General features: G+C 40.0%; 2 protein-coding genes across 4 annotated transcripts; one reads left to right on the top strand and one right to left on the bottom strand.

The window, feature by feature from the left end:
- Positions 1-386: 386 nt before the first annotated feature.
- Positions 387-8187, top strand: habp2 (hyaluronan binding protein 2). The gene is made up of 13 exons (XM_086140077.1): positions 387-468; positions 561-573; positions 1068-1157; positions 1237-1347; positions 1473-1592; positions 2017-2133; positions 5031-5202; positions 5776-5867; positions 5967-6195; positions 6271-6413; positions 7043-7180; positions 7278-7420; positions 7722-8187. The coding sequence occupies exons 1-13, from the start codon at positions 406-408 to the stop codon at positions 7875-7877; spliced, it is 1587 nt and encodes a 528-aa protein (XP_085996203.1). The 5' UTR covers positions 387-405; the 3' UTR covers positions 7878-8187.
- On the bottom strand, positions 7906-25907 carry nrap (nebulin-related anchoring protein). Of its 3 annotated transcripts, none has more exons than XM_086140074.1 (43): positions 25679-25907; positions 25000-25094; positions 24785-24872; positions 22974-23078; positions 22599-22706; positions 22388-22495; positions 22176-22280; positions 21997-22104; positions 21787-21894; positions 21520-21627; positions 21022-21138; positions 20143-20247; positions 19832-19939; positions 19446-19550; positions 19235-19333; positions 18987-19091; positions 18795-18902; positions 18571-18678; positions 18256-18453; positions 17650-17754; positions 17457-17555; positions 17259-17363; positions 16644-16751; positions 16362-16519; positions 16103-16256; positions 15884-15988; positions 14923-15021; positions 14724-14828; positions 14532-14639; positions 14337-14450; positions 14056-14253; positions 13699-13803; positions 13362-13460; positions 13134-13238; positions 12943-13050; positions 11673-11984; positions 11477-11581; positions 10934-11032; positions 10741-10845; positions 10549-10656; positions 9738-10049; positions 8974-9129; positions 7906-8896 (listed from the first exon to the last, which is right to left on the bottom strand). In XM_086140074.1, exons 1-43 carry the CDS (start codon positions 25742-25744, stop codon positions 8582-8584), a joined length of 5439 nt encoding a protein of 1812 aa, XP_085996200.1. In that variant the 5' UTR covers positions 25745-25907; the 3' UTR covers positions 7906-8581. The 3 variants fall into 3 exon arrangements, with proteins under 3 accessions (XP_085996200.1, XP_085996201.1, XP_085996202.1); XM_086140075.1 differs by having other exon boundaries at positions 7906-8884; XM_086140076.1 differs by lacking the exon at positions 22974-23078.
- Between the last annotated feature and the right edge of the window lie 135 nt (positions 25908-26042).

The following is a 26042-nucleotide window of genomic DNA, read 5'->3' as shown; positions in this document are numbered from 1 at the left end:
ACCAATTAATTCCTTAAAAATCCTCCAATGTGATTTCCTGGATTCTTTCCCCCCATTCTGTCTCTTCTGGTTGAAGATGACCTATGATGAATGTTACAGGCCTCTCTCATCTTTTTAAGTGGGAGAACTTGCACAATGGGTGGCCGACTTAATACTTTTTTGCCCGACTGTACATGTCATGAGTTTGCACTCAAAGATAAAATGTAGTTGTATAGGTAAATAGGTTGAATGAGGTTAAATAAATCCAAACCTGCTGCAGAAGCAAGGGCTAAAACATACAAAGTCCCTCAGAATCAATCAAGCTGGCTAAAGATTGACAAAGAGCGAAAGTTTGAGCAGAACATTTGGAGCTACAAATGCCTCAAAGGTTGATTCTGGTCAATAGTCTGAGCTGAGATCGACACCATGTCGGCCACACTGTTCCTCTTGGTATGTCTGAGTGCTATGTGTTACTGCGGCCAGGGCCATGTAAGTAACTCTTTTCATTCATATTTTAACAGATAATTAAAGGTCAATGAAAAACGCTTTGACATTCGCTGATGTGTCATTTTTGGTTTCAGATGGATTACATGTGTAAGGATCCACAGTTGGCTGATGTGGTGAAACACGTAGCTTTCATACTGTTCACTGCTATTCTTTGTAACATTCTTTTCTGTGTGGTGGGGAATTAGGGGGTTGACTGCCCATTATTCTAATAGCTGTCCTGTTTTAACTCAATCCCAATTTTTTATTTGCAAAAACATACAATCCGTCATCCAGACGAGTAATACAACCTCATTGTTACTGAATAGTGGCAGCTTCAAAATTATTTTATTAGTTATTTTATTCATTCAATTTCTTTTTGCTTATTTTCTTCATCATCTTAACATAAGGGTAGTAATGAGCCCTTTCAAGTCAGTTTGAGAAACTAATTATTACATTTCGTTGTCAGAGATTTTTTTTTTCAAAAGTATTTTCCAATTTTAGAGGATATTTTTGTAACTCAGCTTAAACTGTAGAGGATTAAGTGTGATAAATATCTTTGTGTGTGTGTGTGAGTGTGTGTTCAAACTCTCTTGCCATTCCAGATATTGATTATGGTGACGACTACACAACCGATGCCCCTCACGTGTTTTCAGACCTAACAGACTGGCTGTTTTCCCTTTTGGACCATTCCAGTAAATCCACATGACCATGTTTACTTCTTATTCTTTATTATGAAAAATCTCCAAGTCATATTTTTTTGGCTTGTTTTAGGTGCCTGTGATCCAGACCCTTGCTTCAATGGTGGCTCATGTCAGAGTCAATCCAGATCTGAATATACCTGTTTATGTCCTGAGCCCTACATTGGAAAGAGGTGCCAAAAAGGTTCGCGTCCATCAAAAAAAAAAAAAATTGAGGCAATAGTGATACCAATTTTGAACTGAATTGACTGAACATGAATTTCCATTTTCCACTACCGTTTGTTGTGAATGCTCATTTTTCATTTTCAGTGAAAAATGTTTGCGAGAACATCAGATGTGGTCGTGGTGACTGTGTCGTCAATCTAAAGAAGCCCCCGTTTTACGAGTGCAAATGCCGACCTCCCTTCCAGGGCCCTGACTGCAGGTCACGTAAGTGCACCCCACAACCTATTTTTTTTCCTCAAGAAAACTCAAGCCATTAAATGACAGCATTAAATGTGTGCTAAGGAAGCTCCGAGGCTCTGTTATTATTTCCCTTGAATTAGAATCATTTCTATGCGCTCTAGCACAAATAAGTATTGTATTATAAATGCTGCTTTTGTATCCTTTCACACCTGCTGTATGCTCCCATTCACATGTCTGGGCATTTAAGGAGTCTCTAATGTTGCTTTTGGGCCATAGGTGGAAACTTGTGAACCTGGAAGAAACCGATAAAGTCATGGAGAGAAAATGCAAACCCTACAAAGAAAAGTCACCTGTCAGAATCGAACCGGGGACCTTTTTGTCATGAGGTGGCACTGCAAACTGTTTCTTCACTGTCACACTGATTTTTTGTGTATCTTGTATTTAACAGGTCCAGCTTCTCCATGTCAACCCAATCCATGCCAGAACGGAGGCTCTTGCCTCTCATCAAACCGCCGCCTCCATTGTCTCTGCCCCACTGGATACACAGGGAGGTTCTGTCAAACAGGTACACAGATCTAAGATAATCACTGAAGTTTCTGTTTGCTTTGCTTGTTTCAAAACCCATAAGAATCTTTCATTGTCATGCAGTCAGATGCTAAACCCTCGTTTTTTTTCACCTTTCAGCTATTCCCTTCAGGGATCGTCACAGTGAAGCAACCTTCTCCATCTAACCCTATTCTCTGTATCCTGTCTATCAGAGGCGTCCCTCTGATAGATTTATCTGCGACCTCTAGCTCTGCCTCCTGTCTTTTTGTCATTGGAACTGTTTTTATGCTAGACAGCGTCGCTGGTCTCACTACTGTCTTGTACACCTTTCCTTTTATTCTGACTGATAGTCTGATAGACTTATAGTCTTCTATCACATAGTACCCCTGACACTTTTCTCCACTCATCCCAACCTGCTTGAACCCGTCTATTCACCTCTTTTCCACACCCTCGGTTGCTCTGGACTGTTGACCCCAAGTACCTGAAATCCTCCAGGTTCTTGATCTTCACTCCCTGTAGCCTCACCGTTCCACCCGGGTTCCTCTCATTCACACACATATCCTCTGTTTTGCTGCGACTAACTTTCATTCCTCTCCTTACCAGCGCATACCTCCACCTCTCCAGATGTTCCTTAACCTGTTCACTGCTCGTACTGCAGATCACAATGTCATCTGCAAACATCATGGTCCCCAGAGATTCCTGTCTAACCTCATCTGTCAGCCTGTCCATCACTACTGCAAACAAGTAGAGGCTCAGAGCTGATCCCTGATGGAGTCCCACCTCCATCTTGAACATCTCTGTTACACCTGCACCACACACACCACTGTCTCACAGCTAGCATACACATCCTGCACCAATCTAATATACTTCTCTGCCATTCTAGATTTCCTTATATGCGTGTCATATGCTTTTTCTAGGTCTACAAAAACACAATGCAGCTCCCTCTGACCTTCTCTGTGTACTTCTCTGTTACTGTTCTCAAAGCAAATACTGCATCTGTAGTACTCTTTCAAGGCACAAAGCCTACTCTTTCCCATAACTTTATTGTATGGCTCATCAACTTTATCCCTCTATAGTTGCCACGATTCTGCACATCCCCCTAATTATTAAAAACGGGCACCATCACACTTTGTCTCCTTTCTTCAGGCATCTTCACACTCTCTAAGATCCGGTTGAATACACTAGTCAGAAACTCTACAGCTGCCTCTCCTAGACACTTCCACACCTCCACAGGTATATCATCAGGATCAACTGCCTTTCCACTCTTAATCCTCTTCAATGCCTTCCTCACTTCACTTTTACTAATTTGTGCTACTTCGTGGTCTACAATAGTCACTCCTTATACCCTGCCTCTCTTTCATTTTCCACATTTGTCAGCTCTTCAAAGTACTCTTTCCATCTTTCCATCACTCTTTGAGTATCTGTCAATTCATTTCCCTCTCTATCCTTAATCACCTGGACCTGTTGTACATCCTTTCCACCGTTATCTCTCTGTTTCACCACCCCGTTTAGATCATTCTCTCCCTCCTTACTGTCCAACTGAGCATACAAATCCTCGCACGCCCTTTGTTTTGCCTTTGCTACCTCCATCTTTACCTTACGTTTTATCTTACTGTACTCCTGTCTGTTCTCTTCAGTCCTCTCAATGTCCCACTTCTTTTTTGCGAACCGCTTTCTCTGTATATACTCCTTCACTTCCTCCTTCCACCACCAAGTCCCCTTATCCACTTTCCTCCCAGATGGTACACCAAGTACTCTCCTACTTGTCTCCCTGATCACATAAGAGTTGTCCAGTCATCTGGAAGCTCTCCCAGAGCCTTTCTGAACTCCTCCCTGAACACCATACAAAAGTCCTCCCTTTTCAGCTTCCACTACTTTGTCCTCTGCTCTGCCTTTGCCCTCTTGATCTCCCTTGTCACCAGAGTCATCCTACAAACCACCGTCCTATGCTGTCTGGCTTCGCTCTCACCTATAACCACTTTGCAGTCACTGATCTCTTTCAGGTAACCTCGTCTATACAAGAAGTAGTCTACCTGACTGCTCCCACCTCCACTCTTATAAGCAACCCTATGTTCCTGTCTTTTCTGGAAAAAAATGTTCACTATAGCGATTTCCATCCATTTTGCAAAATCTACCACCATCTGTCCCTCTGCATTCCTATCCTGTATACCAAATTTGCCCATCACTTCTTCATCCCCTTTATTGCCTGCACCAAGATGCCAATTGAAGTCTGCACCAATTACCACTCTCTATCTGGAGATATTCTGCATCACTTCATCTAGCTCATTCCAGAACTTCGTCTTGTCCTCAAACTCACATCACACCTGTTGGGCATAGCCACTAACGATGGTGAGCATCATACCTTCAATTTCCAATTTCAGACTCATAAGGCTATCTGACATTCTTTTCACCTCCTGAACGTTTCGAACAAACTCCTCCTTCAAGATAACTCCAACTCCATTTCTCTTCTTTTCAGTACCATGATAGTACAACTTCAGTTCCCTACTGTCAGTCACGGACTCTTGCCTTTCCTCTTCTCTATCTGCCTCCCAACACACCTTCCTCCTCTCCTTCTTTGACCTACAGTAGCCCAGTTTCCATTGGCTCCCTGTAGGTCATTGGTACCAATGGTGGTCGTTGTTAACCCGGGCCTCGACCGATCTGGTTTGATCTGGTTGTTATGATTGATTTGCATATTTGGTTTTTGCAAAAGTTTTATGCCGGATGCCCTTCCTGACGCAACCCTCTGTATTTATCCGGGCTTGGGACTGGCTCGGGGGAGACACCGGCCAGTGCTGCCCTGAGGCTGCATTATGCTAAATCCTTGTTATAGTATAAAATTATAATTCTCCCTGATATTATATTTTATGATCAACCACTGAGCTCGCCTCATTTATTGCTATATAATCCATGTAGCTCCTGATGACTGCTATCAGGGAAATGGAGACAAGTACAGAGGTACTGTTAGCATGACAGAAGAACACGAGGAATGTCTGGATTGGAATTCCAATTTCATTCTGCTCAACGGAGAAGATCCTTTCCTATTGTATTCTGATTTCGACGGACTGGAATACAACAATCACTGCAGGTATGTGGCTCGTCCCTGCTCACATCTGTGACGTTGCGTACTATATCAGTATTCAGTTCTCTCTTGGGTAACCTAGTAATTTTAACATTAATTTATATGAAGTATGTATAAAGTCAGATAAAAGTACAAAAAGTTTACTTTCTTGGGTTTGAGATAACCATGCAGAAAGAAAACTCTTTTCTAATTGCAAAACAACCATTAAACACTACTCAAATTTAATATAAATAGTTACAGGATCATGTTTCAAAAAAATAGGAGAAAGATAAGGGACAATTGATTAGCATAGGAATATAAAGATCCAATTTATCTTTAGAGGAGGAGAAAAAAATAAAGGGCTTACGTTTAACAGCGAGGACATGAGAGGGAATGAGAGTGCTGAGAGAATAAATGAATGAATAAATGAATGAATAAATCAACACTGTATTTCATCTTCTAATTTTGAACATAAAAGATTAAGCAAACAGAAAAGCACTATAAATAGGTAAATTAAAACTCATTCTTAAGTGGTCTCTCTGGCTTAACTGAGCTTTACTCTCAAAGTTATTGCATCTTTATCCTTATTTTGGATTTTAGGAATCCTGATGGGGATGATAAGCCATGGTGTTTTGTTAAAAAACGAGGCAAACTAGAGTGGGACTACTGCAACGTGAGGAAATGTTCTGGGGGTAAAGACATGAACATGCGCGGACACGCACACACACACACACACACACACATACACACACAACAAAACACAGCATATCACCTTCTCATATCTTCTGCAGATCCCTCTCCACCAACAATACAGCCCAGCTCAGGCCCCTTCTCAGAATGTGGGATATCCCTGCCTTCTCGCACCAGCAGAATCTTTGGGGGTGCCAAGTCTTTCCCTGGCGCCCACCCGTGGCAAGTTTCACTGCAGGTCAGACCCAAAGGCTCCTCATTTGTATTCAGCCACAAGTGCGGCGGTATCCTGCTCAACTCTTGCTGGGTCCTCACCGCTGCCCACTGTGTGTAAGTGCTGTTGTCCAGACTCACCCTCTCTTCATTCTTCTTCTGCAAAAGCTAACGTGCTTTGTGTTTTTCCAGTGAGCCTAAGGAGGAAATTCAGGTGGTTTTGGGAGGAGTTAACATTGACAAACAGGAGGCGATGGACCAGACCATCCCTGTAGTAGAAACCATCGTCCATGAGAACTACAGACCAACACCCTCTGCTGTTTACAATGACATTGGTTTGTCCGTTTTAGACAAAGATCTTTCTTTTTAATAATTTGTTCAAGATCGATCCATTTCAAGATTTGATTAAGTGCCCAAGTGCATCAGGCAACTTGGGCATCGGCTGATTTATAAAATGCCCGGATCTTTTAAATACCGACGGTATTTTGATAGAAATCAATTGGACAAGGGCAGAAAGGAAGCACATGAACTCTTCTGTCAGCCTGTATATTTAAAGGCACATTAGATATATTTAAATGTCACATCAGTGACATTGCAAAATTTCCCAGTCTTGGATAACCTTAAAGTCTAAAAATATGCAGAGCAACACACAGAAATAAAGTAAATAATGAATAAATACCGCAAATAATTTAAAAATCACAAAATTGTATGCAAATGATGAGACAATACCTCACATCCCAAAAGTTCCTGAAAATCTCGAATGAGCAAAAATGTATAAAGTTGAGAAGTATTTCAGAACCTTTTAAACAAAAGGTTATGTACAGTGTGAGGAGGGGTTATGCCAAAGGATCTCACCCTTTTGCAACTGCTGGACAGTAAATCTTAATCTGATGATTTGAAAAATAAATTTAGAATTAAAAAAAAAAGAAACATCATTGCCATTTCCTATCCATTCCCTGTGTAGCTCTACTGAAACTCAAAGTTATGGACAGCCCGTACTGTGCCAAGGAAACACGCTTTGTGAAGGCCGTGTGTCTCCCAGACCAGATCTTCCCCCCCGGAAAGGAGTGTTTGATCTCTGGATGGGGAGCGACTGAAACACGTAATTCCCACTCACTCACATAAACGCAGAATTTGGGTGACTTTCTCCAAGTCTCTCTTCATCTAACTAACTTCTTCTCTCACCACCTCTCATTTAGAAAGATACAGCAGCCAGCTGTTGAATGCTCGTGTTTTCCTAATTGCTCAAGAGCGATGCAAAGCTCCCCATGTCTACGGCCCAGTGCTGGACGAGAGTATGCTCTGTGCCGGGACCCTGCAGGGCGGCATTGACTCCTGTCAGGTGTGTATATAAAGACTATGTGGAAGCGCTCTGAAACTGATGTTTATACAAGGATGTAAGATGGTTTGGTTTTATGTTGTTACCTGATATAAGTGTTTCTATTCACTAGCAGTTACAGCTGCAACACAACTTGGGTCTTCAGGGTTTTGTTGTCAATCAGTGCTGTGGTAGCTGAAAGCACTCTGTGTTAGCTTTTCTGTGATGAACAAAGAAAAGGGAAACCCAGCTGTGTGACGATGAAAATATTTGCGAATGAGAAAGCAACAAACTGAGAGTAGGTTTAAACTCTTCATCTCTGCAGGGAGACTCTGGGGGTCCGTTGGTTTGCGAGGAGGATGGCAGACACTACATCACTGGCGTGGTGAGCTGGGGTGATGGCTGCGGTCAAAAGAACAAGCCCGGGGTCTACGCCAATGTTCAAACATTTATCGACTGGATAAGACGCAAGATCAACTGAACAGTTTTGAAATAAAGCGTGAGCCAGATTGCCTTGAAAAACAGTTTATTATACCAGCAACAATACCAAGCATTTACTCCCAGCCCAGCTTTGAGTTAAAAAGGCTGATCCTGCCAGACGAAATACAGATCACTGATCATGTCATTGTCTCTGAGTCTAGCTCAATGTGCTGACCATCAAACCTTGTAGTACAACTGCATATACGCATAGTTACATAAAGTGGTTGTCTGTGCTTTGTTCATGTGAATTTCTAGTATTTCTTCGATACGGATTAAAAAAAAACAAGTAAAAATTCCTCTGCTCTCTAAAATCCTTGTTTCATTGTCTGTGGTCCAGCTCTCTGGTCTCCGAACTCTTGACCCAACTACTTCCCATTCCATATGTACCGTCCTGATCGAGGTGTTCTAAAACATTAGCCAGGAACATTTAAAATCACTGATTAAACAGGGAGATCGCATCATTTTTAAAGATAAAATTTCCTGCTGACTTCCTTACTGTTCACTACCATTTTACAGTCCTTTGACAAACATAACAAATCCCGTCTTTATTCAACATGCTTTTCCCCCTTATTAATATTATTAAATTCAACTCAATTCTACAGACACGGTGTCTCATACAGTCAATCCCATAAATATATAACATAATTCATCTCAGAGGGCATAATGACAAGTTTTCTAAACTATCATCAATCGAACTCCTCTAATCTACGCCTGCTCTACAGCAGCATTTGTGCTCGACTTAGATGTCAAGACTGTGCTCTGGATGGCAGCAGCTGAGGAAGAGGAAGAACTGCTGGACTTCTTCTCCATGGACCTGAATGAGGTGGTAGTGGTTGTGCTGCTGGTCTTCTTCTGCACAGTCTGCATTGTCTTCCTCTTGACATGAAGGACCTCCATGGCATCCATGTTGACACCTTGTTCAACCTCCTCACTGGTCTCCACATGCTCTGAAGTTTGCTGCTCCCGCTGCTGCTGCTGCTGCTGCTGCTGCATCTTCTCCATCTGCTGCTGTTGGTGCAACTGACAGACGGAGAACTTAATGGTTATATTTCATCAAATTTAAAGCATCATTGTTTTCATCTTTGATGTTCACTCACCATCATCATGTGCTGGTACTTTGCGATGGCCTCCTCCGTGCTAACTCCCTCAGCTAGCCCCAGCTCTGCAGCCCGACGGGCCAGTTCTACTTTGTGGGAACCAGGGGGTGTCCAGCCCACCCCCCTGATCCAGTTCAGGTCTGACTTGTACTTCACCTACAGAGACGATAGCAACAATTTACAACAGGTTGCACTACTAACAGCATTCATTTTTTTCATTTTTACTTAATTGGTAGCTTCGTCTGACTATGTAATGCACAATTATGTAATGCTCCCAAATACTGAGATTCATACCCTTTTTAATATTGAAATTGTAAAACTTGCTACTCAGATGTACAGTAAATGTAAAAGCCTTTATATCTTAAAACAGCAAATGACTAAATAACATAGTAGTTTAAATTTAGGGGTGGCGTGGCGCAGGAGGCAGAGCAATCGTCTTTGGAACCAAACATTCCTGGCCGGATTCCCGGCTCCTCTTAGCGTGTCGAAGTGTTGTTGAGCAAGACACTGAACCCCTGACTGCCCTGGTGGGCAGCAGCCTAGTGCTCATGGTTCATCCATGATGGGTTAATTGCGGAGAACGAATTTCCCCACGGGGATTAATAAAAGATCAATTATAATTTAATTGACCATTATACCATACAATTGCATTACTTGGATTTACCCTCATTAGTACAAACAGATGTAAAAGTATAATGCCGGGGTAAAAGGAAACATTCAGCGTGATCTTCGGTGGGGTATTTTACCAAAAAGGCCCGACTTACATCACTCTGGAGCTTGTAGGCCTGCTTTGCATGCTTCATATTGAGCTGCTCGGGGTCACAGGTGTAGTCGTGGAGCTTGCGGCGGTAGGCATTGTCACTGGCCTGAGCCTGGCTCTTTTTGGCCAGCAGGAACTCTGGCTGGTCAGCGTGGATTTTATAATGAGAGCGCTCCTGCTTGGCCTGTTGTTTATATTCCAGGTTGCTCTGGAGCTTGCTGGCTGCCAGAGAGTGCACCATTTTGGGGTCGTCCTCCACACAGCGCAGCCCCACTTGCTGGCCTTTCTCCTTCAGATGGGATTCCTTATAGTGGAACTGTTGAAGGTAGGGAGTGTGGTATGATAAAATTGTAAACCCAATTTTTTATTTAATATATATTACAAGGCTAAATTTTTATACCAACTGTACATTTTATTGTGATATCCTGAAAGACTAAGGTCTTAGAAGTTCACTCTCCATCTTGTGCATGTTTAAATGCAATAAATGTAAAGTACTAAGTTATCTCTATGAAGGTTAATATTTTTTATAGCGCCTACTGAGGAAGTAATTGCAATAAAGTCATCTCCTCTCCACCCAGAAGTGAAGTATCTCATATTAAAATGAATTCTTGATTCTGGATGCTCTGTCGAAATAGAATAACTTTGGATATTCTATTCTGCTGTAGTTACACTTTTCTCTTGGTGCAGCACAAATTTCTGAGCTAATGAGAGGAAAATGAATAAAATATCCAAACTTTCGTTTGGAAACAGAATGAGGATTTAGCTTAATTCTTCCTGGCTCATGTTTTTCCAGTGAATCTTGATCATTAACTCACATCACTTGCGATGTCTCTGGACGCCTTGGCGGTTCTGAAGGGAATGGCATCAAGCCTCAAGTCATAGCCTGATGTCTTCACCTGCTCCCCGGATGCTTTGTAGACTTTCTGTGAGGTGAGTTAAAAAAATATCAGAATGCCACATCTTCAAATCTTTAAGTTTCTGTTTTGGGTAATTGTGGTGCCTCTTACATCACTTATCTGCTGGGCATTAATCTTGGCTCTGACAAAGTCTGGATCATCTGGATGTAAGGTATACTTATGCATGTCATCATTCTTCCCTGATTTGTAAAGCCTCTGGACAGGAAAGACAAAAGGGGTGTAAGGTTATGGAAATAAGAGATAATTTGAATTGTTTCTTAGCTTTGCTTGTCTGGTCAGCTACCTCACTGCATTGCTGATAGCTCATCTTAGCGTGAACAATGTCAGGGGAGTCTGTCACTGAGGTGAACTTCAGGCTGTCAGGCAGCTGACGATACTTCTTCTGCAGGAGTTAGGAGTAAATACATTTTCACTGTGAGTTATGAACATTGCTGGGACATTAATTGACATATATGCTGTCAGTTAATTTATACATATACATATAGAGACAAATACACAGAATTGATTATTGACCCTTGATATATTTTATGGAGCCGTTTCAGTGCATTTGATCCCCTTTTAGAGATAAGGCAATCTTTACTTCAGAAATGAATTCCATCAGTTCCTTAAAGCCCAGTATTTCAAATTACATTTTGGTTTATCATATAAAATAGAAGTTATTCTCTATTGGTCAATACATTCAACTGTCCATGAAGGAACATGAAATGAGAAATTCAAAAAATAATACAATAGTGTCAAGTATTTTTTTCTTTTGAGGGTGGAGGGCGAATCCAGAATGTGTGTGTTCATATGTAATAGTCAACACATTTTGCTGTTTTACACTGACATCACTAATGAGTTGTCCAGCCTTTTTGGCCAGCTCCAGCTGGGGAGCACCTGCGCCATCCCAGGCCACTCCTTTCATAAAATTGAGGTCCGACTTGTACAATTTCTGCAAGCACATGTAAGTAAACAAAATCCATCAATTTCACAACCTCAGACTGTGTGTTGAAGAAATTCCCCCAACTATCCCAGTGCCTCACCTCACTCTGTAGGTCATAGGCCTTCTTGGCCCACTTGACTTTCATATCATCTGGAAGCACAGTGTACTCGTGCAGCCTCCTCCTGTAGTCCTGCTCACTGGCGAGAGCCTGAGCATTCTTGGCTGTCACTAAATGTATCATGTCTGGGGTCAGGTGGTATTGCCCGCTGGCTGTCAGCGCTTCCTTCTTGTACTCCTGGTCACTGGCCAGCCGACCCGCCTGCAGGCAGTGCAATAGATGTGGGTCGTCCAAGACGCTTTTGACACCGATGTGCTTCCCTTTGTCCAAGAGGTGGTTGTGTTTGTATTTGTACTAGAAGGAGAAAGAGAGACAGAGAGAAAGATTTACAAAGGGCGAGAGAGAAAGAGAGAGAGAGAGAGAGAGAGCGAGAGAGAGAGAGAGAGAGAGAGAGAGAGAGAGAGAGAGAGAGAGAGAGAGAGAGAGAGAGAGATTATAATAATACTGTAATTCAGCATAAAATATTGCTCCTATCAAATAATCCCACTGTTCAATTAAGATATGGACTAAATGGGCTGGGGATCAAACCCCTGTCCTGGGGTGATTTTCAGTATCTCCCTTTTTTAATGATTAGAAATATCAAAACTAGAACAAGAAATGAAATATCAGAGAAACTTAGAAACCTCTTTTTGTCAGTGAACAGGTGAAATTCAGTCTTTTTAAATTATTTGTCGTAACGTGCTTAACTCTATCATTCTACTGTTTTGTAATCCATTCATTTATTAACTTTCCTGAACTCAGGGTCACAGGGAGGCTGTCGTTGGACGGAAAATGGGATACCCCCCTGAAATAGTGGCCGGTCGATCACAGGGCCACATATGGAGAGATGCAACCATTTATTATTTCCCTCTGATTGACAGGTTTGGGGAATTTAGGGTTTCCAATGAACCTTAATCCAATTCATCTGTTTTTGAACCGAAGAACCCAGAGGAGACACACACAGATGCAGGGATAGCATTCAAACTCCACGGAGAAAGGCCCCTGTCAGAATCAAACAAGGAACTTTCTTGTTGTGAGGTGGAGGTACTGATGACTGCGCCATGTTGTCATCCCTGTTTTTGTAGTTGTCGCCTGAAATGGCTTGATTATTATCTATTTCTATTCTATTTCTTGTTCAGTTGTCTGAATGATGCTTTTTAAATGATCATAATTTAAGGTAAGAATTTTTGTTAATGTGTTGCGTCATTTTCTTCAAGTATGTAACATGAAATTGTTCGTGTTTCTGAAGTTTAATGTCTTTCAAATATCTTACATCACTGGCGATGCCTGTGGAGCTCTTGGCTGCCTGGAAGGGGATGTCCTGCATTGTGAGTTTGTAGCCCTGAGCTCGCAGAGTATGCCAGGACTCTCTATACTTGATCTGAAGCAAAAAAAAAAGAAAAAGAAAAGATATTTAACCACCAAAATATAATAATTTCAGTTTGCCACATATGCAAATACTACCTCACTAAAGTTCGCCGCGTTGGTCTTTGCTTGAGTGATCTCTGGCCTCTCTGCCGTCATGGTGTAGTTGTGCTGATCATTCACTCCCTTTTCTTTGTACAAACGCTGGGAGAGTGATAAAACATGATTATTATATACTTGTTATCAGAAGAAGAGGAGGAAAACTTGACTGAGCCAACAATCTAAATCCGGCTGAAGGAAACTCGAGCAGAAACAGATAAATCTCACTTCATTTGTAATCTGGCCACTGAATTTGGCATGGATGATGTCTGGGGAATCGGCCACGGACGTGTGCTTGAAGCTGTATGGCTGCTGACGATACTTTTTCTGTTATAATGAAAACATGAAAGTGAAGGTTAGTAGCTTCCCAGGAAACTAAAGTTTTGTCTTCCCTCAAAAATCCAGCACAATGTTTGAATTCCAGCTTGGTGTCTTTAAAAGCTAATGGCATGTAATTTGGCCAACATTTACTGTCTGATGTCATGTCATCACTCAGGACAAAGCTCAATAGGATGCGAGACAGAAACTAGGGTTATATAATGAAAAGAAAATAATTTTATCTTACATCACTTATGAGGTTGGTGGCCCTCTTGGAGCCTTCAATCTGCAGAGCTCCGGTTGCTATCCACGCTGCACCACGCAAATAGTTCAGGTCAGAGCGATATACTTTCTGTAGAGAAAACAAATAAAAATGTGACAAATGTAAATGAATAGAAATTAATATAAACATTTTCCCTACTACCCATTATGAGTAGCATCTGAATTTGTCAAACTTTAACTAAAGCTTTCATGTTCATGGCAAAAAGACATACAATACAAATAATAACAAAAATCATACAAAATGAAGTATATTTTATGATTGTATGGTTCCAGATTTGGCAGGATGGGTAATAATAGAATAGAATCCCCTGATTTGTCTTACCTCACTCTGCAGTGCATAAGCCCTCTTGGCTGCCTGGAGATTGATGTCATCAGGCAGTGAGGTGTACTGATGCAGGGTGAGTCTGTAGTCCTGATCACTGACCAGCGACTGAGCTTTTTTGGCATGGGCTACCTCCATCATGTCCATTGGGAGGTGGAACTTTGAGAGCTCCTTTTCAGAGTCCTTCTTGTACTTAATCTTTGCAGAAATGTAAAAAAAAACAGTTAAAAAAATGCGCAGTGTTTTTTTGTAAATTGAGTCTCACTTAGAGAGGAACCCACATTGCTTTGAAGCCTGTTGGCATAAACTGAATGGGCGATGTTCAAGTCATCTTGCAGCGCTTTCAGTCCAATCATCTTTCCTTTTGTCTTCTCAAATTCTTCTCTATATTTTTGCTAAAATGACAGAACACTTAAGTGTCAGGATTTTACAGATGAAACAACATACAATTGAAAAAGACTGGATAATCATCTTACATCACTGAGGATCTCTGCAGATGCTTTGGCAGACTGGAAGGGAATCGCATCCAATCTCAACTTGTATCCACCATCTCGAATCTTTGTCCATGATTCCTTGTAACGGCTCTAAAGGGCACATGGCAGATGTGTTATTTTAGTTACAATTATTATCTGTCAGATAAGCGTGCGGTCTTTTAAACTAGGTTGTACCTCACTGATGTTCATGGCGTTCATCTTGGCCTGAACGAACTCGGGCAGCTCCTCGCTCAGGGTATACTTGTGCTTCATGTTTTCACCTTTCTCCCTGTACAACCTCTGCAAAGCCAAAAAAACATATATTGTATCAATCAAGACTTCCAATGTGATACCTTATCTTCTAAGTTTTTAATCTGTGAAAAGTTTGACTTACATCAATGGCCAGTTTGTTGCTGAGTTTGGCCTGTGTCATCTCTGGTGTGTCTTCAACACTTGTAAACTTCAGAGCACTCACATCCTGACGGTATTTTTTCTGGAGAAGAAAATGCAGAAGAAAACAACCTAAATTTATAAAAAAAACTTCTACAACTAAATAAAACAATAACATACAGTGTGCATGTCCATCTAATAGGCAGTAGAGGGCACCACAATATCACTTTCTTCTACAGCTAGATAGATAGATAGATAGATAGATAGATAGATAGATAGATAGATAGATAGATAGATAGATAGATAGATAGATAGATAGATAGATAGATAGATAGATAGACTTCCAGTCAGTGAAAGCAAAGATCAAAATATGAACTTATGGAGCGGCCACACTTGAAAGAAAGATATGTTAACGTTACGTCACAAATGAAGGGCCCCATTTCTGAAATGCCTAATAAAAACATCAGGAGACGACACTTAAGCACTTTAGACATGACACCTGACCGTAACAGAGAGGCTTCACAGCTTTTAAAGATCTGAAAACCAATTCCATCCACAGTTGTGCTCTTTCCTGAAGAAATGTGATATAAGTTGTTAAATAGGCTCATACTTGAGCCTGTTTTTTAGGTCCAGGATCGGGTCCTCACCCTTAAAATATACTCTGACCTGAATTCTTAACCAGACATGGGACTTCAAGTCAGATGTTAAACACGATCATCACTTTCTCATGTCCTTTGTGTTAATTGTGTGCACGTCTCTATAACTATTCATAGCTCATAAGTGCGGTTAATTTTAGACGGCATTTGTTGAAATTTCATTGTCCCGGCATAATTATGAAACATTTATGAAATGTTAATGAGGTGCTGAAACTCATTAATTTCTATGTTTGTTGCCATGAGTTGCACTATCAGATACAAAGTTCCTCTTGTCTTTGGCAAAAGTGCATTTTGAACCGCAGATCTCACCTCACTGATGAGATCTCCTGCTTTCTTTGCCTGCTGGACATCCAGAGATTTAGCAGCCTCCCAGCCAACACCCTTCATCCAGTTCAGATCAGATCTGTACTTTTTCTGAAGACACACAAGGGATACAATTCTCTTGAATGAAATACATTTGCACATTTGTTTCAAAATCACTTCAACATGAAACAACTTGTTCCTTGAGGCTCCGTCCATGTGACTCACATCACTCTGCTGTCCGTACGCCTTCTTTGCCCAGGCTACATTCATGTCTGTTGGCAAGGTGGTGTACTCATGGAGGAAAGTTCTGTAAGTGGTATCTGTTGCCAGGTCTTGTGCCTTCTTGGCATGGCTGATAGTCAGCATATCCAGAGAAACACTAGGGAGAACATTGATTTCGTAAAGAGACAGCAATTTCATCTCAAAAGGACACATGATCTATGGCCAGATCGCCCTACATACAGTACATAAAGGTAAAACTCACTTGAATTTTGTCTTTGTGTCCTCATAGTCCTTTTTGTAGTTGTGGCCACTCTGTAGTTTGGTGGCAAGAGCAGAGTGAGCCATCTGAGAGTCATCGCTCACTGACTTAATACCGATCACTTTCCCTTTGTTTTTTTCATACTGTGACCTGTACTTGACCTGCAGTGGAAAAAGAGACAAGTTCAATATGGATGTTATAAGACATCATCCTTTCTTGACGGCATTTCCGTGGCATACACAATCTTTCAAAACGAATATACCACAAAGTTATAGAATAACTCACATCACTGGCCAGGTCTCGCTTAGCTTTGGCTTCGAGTATAGAAAGTGAGTCCAAACGCATTTCAAAGCCTTTTTCCCTCTGTTTCTCCCAACTGCTCTTGTACACTTTCTAGAAAAATAAGCAGAGATGACAAGCCATGAGGGATAAAGTGATTGATACGGGTGTATGGCAGCTCTCACCAAACAAAATTTTGCAGGGAATTGGTCTGACAATTTTTTCTTTGCTATTCTCTTCAGTTTCCTCTGCTGACTTGCTTTGGACTTCATGGGAACTCCATTGTATAGTAAATTGTGCAAACAGGGTCAAGGATTTACCAGTAAAATCAATGAGAAGAGACCTTAAAGTTACATGCCCAGCTATCAGGATATGATTACATATTTGTAAAATGATATTTACAAATGTAAATAAACTATGCTGCTCAACTACCAAGATCTCTGTAGTTTAAGAACTTGAATGATTTATTTGACAACTGTACAAACTGCATGAAATGCAACAAAGTTAATGTCCTTGCTGCATGAGCCCTAAGGTGGTCCATGAGCATTACATTATTATTTATAGATTTAGGATCAGTTTACTCAAACAGTAAAAATATCTCCGGCTGTAAAAAGTGCTTACCCCACTAAGCAGGTCAGCATTAGCCTTTGCTTGTCTGAAAAGAGGTTCATCCTTTGTCATAGTGTACTGGTGTATCATGTTCTCTATGTTTGCTCTGTATACCAACTGAGAAACAAAAGACAAACAGTAGTATCAGTCCAACGGCCCAACCTATTTATATTTGTTTGAATGACTGCAGCTAAAAAACAAATATCTCACATCACTCTGCAGCTCCTGGCATTTCTTGGCGTGTTTGATAGAGAGATTGTCTGCCACCTGGGTGAACCTGATGCTGTCTGCCTTTTGTCGGTATTTGGTCTGCGGGGAGAGTAAATAGCACAGTGTCTGTGAAAAACACTGCATCTCAGCTTAGTCTACTAAAACATGAGGACAAAAATACATGAATGCCAACATCACTCAGGAGTTCTCCAGCTTTCTTCGCTTGAGCAATGTTGAGACAGCCCTCTGCTTCCCAGCCTACGCCCTTCATCCAATTCAGGTCTGAACGATACTTGTTCTGTAGCACAGAGGAATCATCCCTTTTATTAAAATGTGCAAATGAATAGGGTGGAAATGACTCACCAGGATGACAATTTGCATTTTTTTCTTTGATCACAATTATTTCTGATCTGCTATAAATGTTTCAATGTCAGTAACACTGTAACTGTAGTTTTATTTAGTTTTATTGTTTCTATTTCTCTTATTTGAAATCCATTATACTGACCTCAAAAAAGGACAATCTTATCAAATGCAATCTGATCTAATTCAATTTTAATAACCATCAGCCACTTATGAGTATATTTTTAGATCCTCTTCTTTCCAACTGATGTTGAAAATTACAGTACATATATTTCCCCCTTTACAGAGTACTGATTTGTTTATTCCCTTGTACTCTGTATGTACCATATGCATTTATTAAATTTTAATTTCCTTGGTTTCGTGTGGTTGATAGAATAACTGGAAAAACAAATCTTTGACTGTAGCATTAATATTATGTCAAACTGGTCCATTCTCATACCTCACTTTGAAGGGAATATGCCTTTTTAGCCTGCTGAACCTTAATGTCATCAGGCATGACGGTGTATTCATGGAGCCTCGTGCGGTATTCCAGATCACTTGCAAGGGCTTGGGCCTTTTTGGCGTGACTCAGGTTGATCATGTCCATTGGAAGGCTATATTGTGCCTGGTTCTCCTTGGAGCGCTTCTTGTACTCAATCTGATATTATGAGAACAGGAGGAGCTTAGAAAGAACAACATATAGATATGTATTTGTGGGGCCTGTTTAGTCTGGCAATAATTTTATTTCCTGATGCATACATAGGGGATGACTTACGTCACTGCATATCTTGGCAACTTGAAGAGAGTGCAAAGTCTTGGAATCACTCATGTTGACTCCCACTGCCGTTTCCTTGTTCTTCATGTAGGATTCTTTGTATTTAATCTGAAAACCAAATCAGACTTGCTTCATTTGCTTTGTTAGTTACTATGTGTAACAAAAACCAACAAAGCCTCATTAGACTGTAATTTATCAATGACAAAGAAAATATGTACGCTTACATCACTGGCGAGGTCTCTAGAAGCCTTGGCTGCTTTGACACTGAGGTTGTCTACACCAATGTCACAAGCTTTTGACTTGATTTTCTCCCACTCCTCCTTATACTTAATCTGGAGGCACAAGGTGGTATAGTTGAACATTGTTACTGTGGAAATTTGGATTTATGAATGAAACACTCATCACATTTGACTTACATCACTGCACAAAGCAGCATTGTCTTTGGCCTTTTTGAGCTCAGGCAGATCTTGGGAAAGTGTGTACTGATGTTTTGTCTTTTCATAGCCTGCTTTGTAATTAAGCTGAAACATATAATAATTAAAGTAAAGCACGTCACCAGTCAAGTCAAACCCGTCCTCTTAATTGCTGCATATATGTGAGGCATGCTGGTTGAACCAATTCCTTATTGTTGATCATGGAGATTGTATTTGGTCTTTTCACTTACATTACTGATCAGCTGAGCATTTTTCTTGGCCAGGATAATCTCTGGTGTATTCGTCACTGGACTATACTTGACTTGGTCAATATGTTGCCTGTAGTTCTTCTGCAGTCACAAAGTAAATTATTTTAACAGAACCAAAAAGGTCAGTGAAACAAAAAAAATGAATACAGCCTTGTTGTTTGTTCTCATGTATTACAAATTTGAGAGGACCCACATCTTTTAGCGGGTCCAGTTTCTTTTGACTTTGGTAGCCTGGCGTGAGAGTGGCTTGATAGTTGTATTCACCCTGGTCTTGTTCATGACTCTGTTTATAGGCGATCTGGAATTTACAAGAGTATTATAAAAGTAAGGATAGGCTAGCTAGCATACAATTCCACTTTTCTTAAGATTTTATCATCGTCATAATAAAATATAAATGGAAATAATAGTTTCTACATGTATGATAACTATCACAATTTAACTATCAATATTTGTATGAATATTGTATTTTGTATATAGTAAGGTAGCATTAATCAGATTTAAACAAAACTTAAGACGAGTTTGTTTCAAGAAAATTTAAAAAAATCTCATATGTCACAAAGAAGTCCAAAGATTGCTTACATTACTTGCCAGCTTCCTGGCTTTCATAGCATGCATGGTCTTTTTATCAATTCCAGAGTCTTCATAGTGGCCTTTCATATCACTGGTGTATTTCTCTTTGTACTTGTTCTTCAAGAATACAGTAAATGGGGAAAAAAAATCACATTTTGAATGTTTATAATGTCAACACTGTTTACATTTGTCAACGTAACAGCAAGAAAAAGTTTTCAAAAAGTTACATATAATGTTTTACCACCATACTATGAGAAGTGGTGAGAAGTAATTGGCATAAATATATGTTGATATTATCTATGAAGGTTGGTCATACTTACATCACTTGTGAACTTTGCAACTTTTGCAGCATTTTGAAACTGTGGCGTCTCACAGAAATTGATGCTATGACCTTTGGTGTTCTCCAAGTCCTTTTTATACTCCACCTGTTAAAAAGCACCATTTCAATAGCTCATTTCTTTAAGTCCAGCATTACTACCCCTTCCCTGTCTCTGGACAGGTGGAAATCATCCTACGTGTCAACAAAGTGCATACCTTTCTTCTGTGCTATGCTAAATATAAAGCACCAAACCACTGATCATAGCTGACACTTGATTGGTCAAGAGACAGGGACAAACATTTAATCAATCTTAGATAAGCTATTCGGAATTCAAGTATGACAGTGAAACACCATCTAACGTATCAGCCTTACAGAAGGAAATGTAATCTTTGAACTTTGGTTAAGTAAAAGAAGCACAAGAACTATTTTTAATCTGTAACAAGAAAGATTTGTGAAACATGCAGATAACTAATGGATATGTCATTTTGCTGAGGTTCAGCATACATTCTCAAGAGTATACACCAGTATGAATTTATGGAAGCTTAAGTTTGAGGGGCCGTCTCATGGCCTTGAAGGTAAGCTGCAACCCTTCTGGACAGGCATGTCAGAGATGCCCAGCATGGTGGTTTGGTCACTCCATGTCTGCTGGACACTGACATACTATGCCCATTATTTCCAGCTCCCAAGCACGCAAATACCAACATGCAAATACCAAATACCTCCACTCACACGCACATACTTTGCAGTAGTTGCACATTTTGATGTTTTGAAAATTCCGGTAATGCAAAACTTTCTTTTGAGAAGATAATTTCAGTAGCTTTTCATTTCAAAAGAAAACCAAGGACAAAGTGTAGACAAACTTGTTGGATGATGACCTCACCTCACTGACAAGCTTGTTAATTTTTCGGGCATTCTTCAAGGTCAGGTTGTCTTCTGACGTCAGGCTGTGGAAATGCGATGTGCCCTTCATCTTGTTTAAGTCTTTTTTGTATTTTAGCTGTAAATGGAGGAAGACGGCTTAAGTGTCTATAGTTTGGCCATTGGGAATTTTCTGGTGTGACAGTCACTGCAAAAACATCCACACAGTCTAATTTGATCTAAGTGTAGAGTTTAAAGGATGACAAAATAAGAAGGTCTCCACGTTATTACCCAACATCTAATTGTCAATCAAAAAACAGGTAGAGGATTTGGAAAACAATCCACCCTCCATACTGTTCTGAAAGCGACTTTGAACAGTTCATGCAGCTATAGAATCAAATTACTGCCTGAAATGCAACACATGACACATGTCCAGTTGTGGACAGTTTTAAGAACATTTTATGCACTTGAGGGGAGGGCTAGTTTAAAAATGTTTTTTCATAGTAAGTTTTATACTCACATCGCTTGCATTTTCCTGGGCTTTCTTTGCCAGATAATAACCAGGAGTGATCATTGCCGGGAAACTTCCTTTACCCCGTTGCTGCTCATACTCTTCAGTGTATGCAATCTGCAAACGAAAACATGTTTTCTTGTCTTGTTCCCATGTTGTTAGAATTTTAAAGCATAACCAAACAGTCAGTATTTCAGTAGAGAAAATCAGAAAGGTCAGCAATTATAATGATTTATTTAATGAGTACAACCTGCAACCTGCAACCTGCATTCTTACCTGGCTGTAATTCTCTACATTCTCTCTGGCGTGAGCCGCCTCAGTCAACGCCGCATCAGAGCTGGCTTTCCCTTTAATCTCCTGTTCGTACATCTGACGATACTTTATCTGATCAGACATCAAAACCATTAGAAACAAATAATCAGAAGTCGTAAACAATGTGTATGTGTGTATGGCTGCATCGAAATAATAATATCATAATGTTCTTACATCACTGGCCTGTTCAGTAGCCTTTTTTGACATCTTGTATCCGGGGGTGAGATGTGCCGGGAAACTGCCTTTACCTTTCTGCTGCTCGTAATCTTCTGTGTATGCATACTACAAGAGGAAAAAGATTTTTAATAAGATAAATAAATCATTACACACTCCCACTTTCTTTCAAGACTTACATCACTGATGATTTGTCCTTGTTTCTTGGCCAGAAGCACCTCTGGTGGGTCAACAAATGTGGTGTACTTTGAAAGTCTCTCCTCATGTCCTTTTTTGTATTCAAGCTGCAAAGAGTGAAAAGAAATGACGCAAATATCTGAGCAATACATAGTACCATCAGCTACAGGCACATTTTATGTCCCAGAACAATAATGGAAAACAAGTCACTTACATTACTGGCCAAAGTGTTGGCTTTTTTGACTGCTTGGTATCCTGGCGTGATCAAGGCAGGGAAACTGCCTTTTCCCTTTGACTGCACATGCTCCTCTGTGTATTTCCCCTGACAAATCGGATATCACAAAATTATAATCAACCAGTATATTTTGATCAATGCATATTTTTATACAAAACAGACAGACGAAAGGCTCCAAAAATGCACTCACATTGCTAATGTTCTGTTCGGCCTGAGACATTGTTACTATCTCCTGGCTGGTCACCATGCCTGAGCACCATGTCTGCTGCTGCGAGAACTCAGACTGTGACTGAAAAGCCTGTTGGAACAATGAAAAAGATCTGATTGCATCATGCCTTTTAAAAGACTGATTTAAAAAAAAAAAAAAAAGAAAACTCCCAGTCGTTTGGAATCATCATGTGCACAGATTTATTAATTTTTATGTATACATTTTGGAGTTAAAAGCACCAATGCAAAAAGTTAATATAGTAAATACATGCCATTGAAACGGATTTGTCTAAGATATGATAAGAACTTTGCTCCCTTTTCGAGAGCTGAAAGGCCAGATGCTCTTTTGGGAGCTCACCTGACCGGCCATCTGATTGGTTAGACGAGCCTTCTCCAACTCCATGGATCTCATGTCATAGTGGAAGGTGGACATAAAGTGATCACCATCTTCCTGATACTTCAGCTACAAGTGCACATAGACGACAAGCATTAAAGCCAAGACCAACAGACACTAGCAGGAGCGCACAGCAGACATGTGCTTTAAGAATTAGAGCATCAACAAGTGATAGTCTACATGCTGGCAGTCTAACGCCTATGGTTGGCCAATATGAAGAAGCTAATATGATGGTCACTCATGCCGATGAACAATCTGATGTTGATTTTCAAATATTTTGCTTTGCTGAGAATAGGGTTGGATGGAAAGAGCTGATTCACTGTGGTGACCCTTGAAGGGAAAAGCCAATAGAAGAAAAAGAAGAACTATTTTGCTGTGCTGAAAAAAAAGGAAAATCACTAATCAATAATTGGGTTATTAAGCATGATTCATGCATTTAATTTTGATGCATATTGTACATTGTACATGAGGCATTTATGTACTTGAAACAGAAATAGAATCAGCAATATGTTTGTTTGTTTGTTTGTTTGTTTGTTTGTTTGTTTGTCTTTACCATTCTCATTAGCTCTACAATTCCAGTACTGGTTGGGCATTATTATATTATTATAATATTATAGAATCAAAGTTATTATTGTACATATTGATTTGCAGGGTAATATAAATGAGTTGTTATTTAGAGTCATGATTTTGAAATTAAGCCACTATAGAGTGGCCTAGCAAGTGATGAAAAATGGCAAGTGATCCTGTGTTGAGGTGTTGAAAAAAAAAGAAAGTTATTTTGCTGAAGGTCTTTATAAGGCAAAGGAAAAATATTGAAATTTAAAGATACCCTTTCAAACGGCAACAATAAAAAGCAAATTTGACTGAAAGAAAGCAAGACTTTGCCTGTATGCATGTCCACTCAGACAAGGCTGTGTGTCACTCATCTTGTTCTGAAGTTAGCTCTCAGATCAAATATCAACACGTTATGTTCCGCAGCTCTGCAGTGGTGAATAGCAGGAGCAGATGAGATTGCTAGCCTACTGCTAATATAAGCATTGCATGAACATGTAGACACAGATAGACTCAAACAGACAAGACCAGGTGGCAGAGCAGAGGAGAGGAAGAGATGTGGGCCAGTTTCCCCCCCCCGATGTATAATTTTAGTTGCCTGCAGCATAAAGTGAAACAAGCAAATGGGCTACCTCTCTTCTGTCACAAGCACAGAAATAACCTGAGCCACACGTTCCATTCCACACCAATGCCGTCACCACAGATTCAGAGCTACCATTTACCGTTTGCTCTCTCTCTCATTGAAAAGACATCATTTTTATTTAACAAGTACCCTGATGGTAAATGCTTCATCTTATTGTGGTCAGAATATTTTGGTGTTTCAAAGTCAACAGAGCTCATGAAGTGGCTTTTCATGTAACTTCTGACATGAACTGGAACTTGAGTCTGCTTTCAATGCAATTTTGTGAGTTAAAAAACTTTGAGTTAAAAAGATGAAACCAGTACAGGTCTATGTGAGTTCATAATCAATCAATCTAAAACACTTTTTTTTTCATATGTGAAGCTAATGATGTCAATCAAAAAACTCCATGGAGGCAGTCATATACATAACAATCTCAGTAGCTCGGGTCATGACAAACAGATGAATGACCAGCTCAACGGTTCGTCATTCAGAGACAGTGAGTCATGTCAGCATGTCACCAGTGCACTTTGGATGGGGTTAAGACTTAAACAATTCAACGTATGTAGCTGCAGTTGTATTTTGGTGTGTAACATCATCTTACCTCACGGCATGAACTGGTTTGCTTCTTTGCATTGATGTTGACGGGTGTTTCATAGACACTGGTAAATGTGTTGTTCCTTGGATTGTGTCTGAAGAGGTGAAATAGGAAGAAAATTAATAAAAGTAAAACACAATTATTCGAAAAAAATTTTACTTTGCTGACGGAATTAAATTTCTCATTACAATGAACAATGATTTGAAACAGTGGTGACTCACACAGAGCAGTAGGGTCTTTTCTTGTGGCTGACAAAGTTGTTGGCAGTCAGCACCATCTTACAGACATCGCAGTGAAAGCATGCTTTGTGCCAGTTCTGATAGAGGATAGAATATATGCCATATTTTTAGCTTTTAGCCATATTAGTTTGATTGTAGTGTGTCATTTGGGGACAGAAAACATTATAGATTTGTAAAATAATTCTCAGGTAATTACCAAGATATATATAAAATTGCAAGTTTACAAGAAACAGAATAGGACCTTAAAACAGAAGACATTGAACAATGACAACGACCTTAATGACAACAATCACATTTTTTTTTTCCTCATTGAAAGTTATGAGCAAATGAATCAAAAGAGACAATAGAAATCATTTTAGATGAATATAATCTTTAAATTGAGTACTCAATGCTGGACTTCTTTAGATTACCTTGATCTCTTTGAACTCTTGGTTATGGCTTGTATTCTGTATACACAAATATCTCAAAGATATTTAAAACTGAAATACTAAGATTATTAGTGTTGTGTCTGTATGAAATTACATGTATGAAATTTTCATGTGCCTGATACAAGGTTAAACATTCATAGAGACTTCCCACCAATATAATGTAATCGTTCAAAATTGTATTTTGTAAAATTTTCCTTTTGAAAATGAATAAATTCAGTAAGTAAGAAAGTTACCTGGTCAATACAGTTGATCTTCTCAGCTGGGTATACCACAAACCCACACCTAGCACAGGACTGCATTGTGAGAACTTGTTCCTGGTCCCCAGTTGAATCCCTTGTAAAACGACACAAAATAGGAACTTGTGTGAAAAGTCAGTGGTGGCAGTAGTCAGGTCTGACAGGAGGTCAGAAGTATAGTGGTGCAGTCAAGTCCAGGCGGTTGTGATAACGTGTCTCTGGTGGTAAACTTAGCTCTGTGACTGTGAAACTTAAAAACTGTCTCTTACTTGACACCTTATCCCATGATGGACCACCCCCTTCTATGGAGATTGACAGAAGACTGGCTGAGTCCAGTTGCCAGTCTGCAGGAAGAAACCAC

Source organism: Fistularia commersonii, chromosome 32 (assembly GCF_037954325.1).
Source record: "Fistularia commersonii isolate RoL2024-O1a breed Wild chromosome 32, RoL_Fcom_v1.0, whole genome shotgun sequence".
NCBI lineage: Eukaryota > Metazoa > Chordata > Actinopteri > Syngnathiformes > Fistulariidae > Fistularia > Fistularia commersonii.
Note: the sequence above shows the minus strand (reverse complement) of the source record. Positions and strands in the feature narration are given on the sequence as shown.

Coding starts and splice junctions, on each gene's coding strand:
- habp2 (XM_086140077.1), top strand. CDS start 406: ATGTCGGCCACACTGTTCCTCTTGGTATGTCTGAGTGCTATGTGTTAC. Junction 5,203..5,775: donor GAATACAACAATCACTGCAG/GTATGTGGCTCG, acceptor TTTGGATTTTAG/GAATCCTGATGGGGATGATA. Junction 7,421..7,721: donor GCGGCATTGACTCCTGTCAG/GTGTGTATATAA, acceptor TCATCTCTGCAG/GGAGACTCTGGGGGTCCGTT.
- nrap (XM_086140074.1), bottom strand. CDS start 25,744: ATGCAGTCCTGTGCTAGGTGTGGGTTTGTGGTATACCCAGCTGAGAAG. Junction 14,451..14,531: donor CTGCAGAGATCCTCAGTGAT/GTAAGATGATTA, acceptor CTGTCATTTTAG/CAAAAATATAGAGAAGAATT. Junction 13,804..14,055: donor CTTATGCACTGCAGAGTGAG/GTAAGACAAATC, acceptor TTTTCTCTACAG/AAAGTATATCGCTCTGACCT.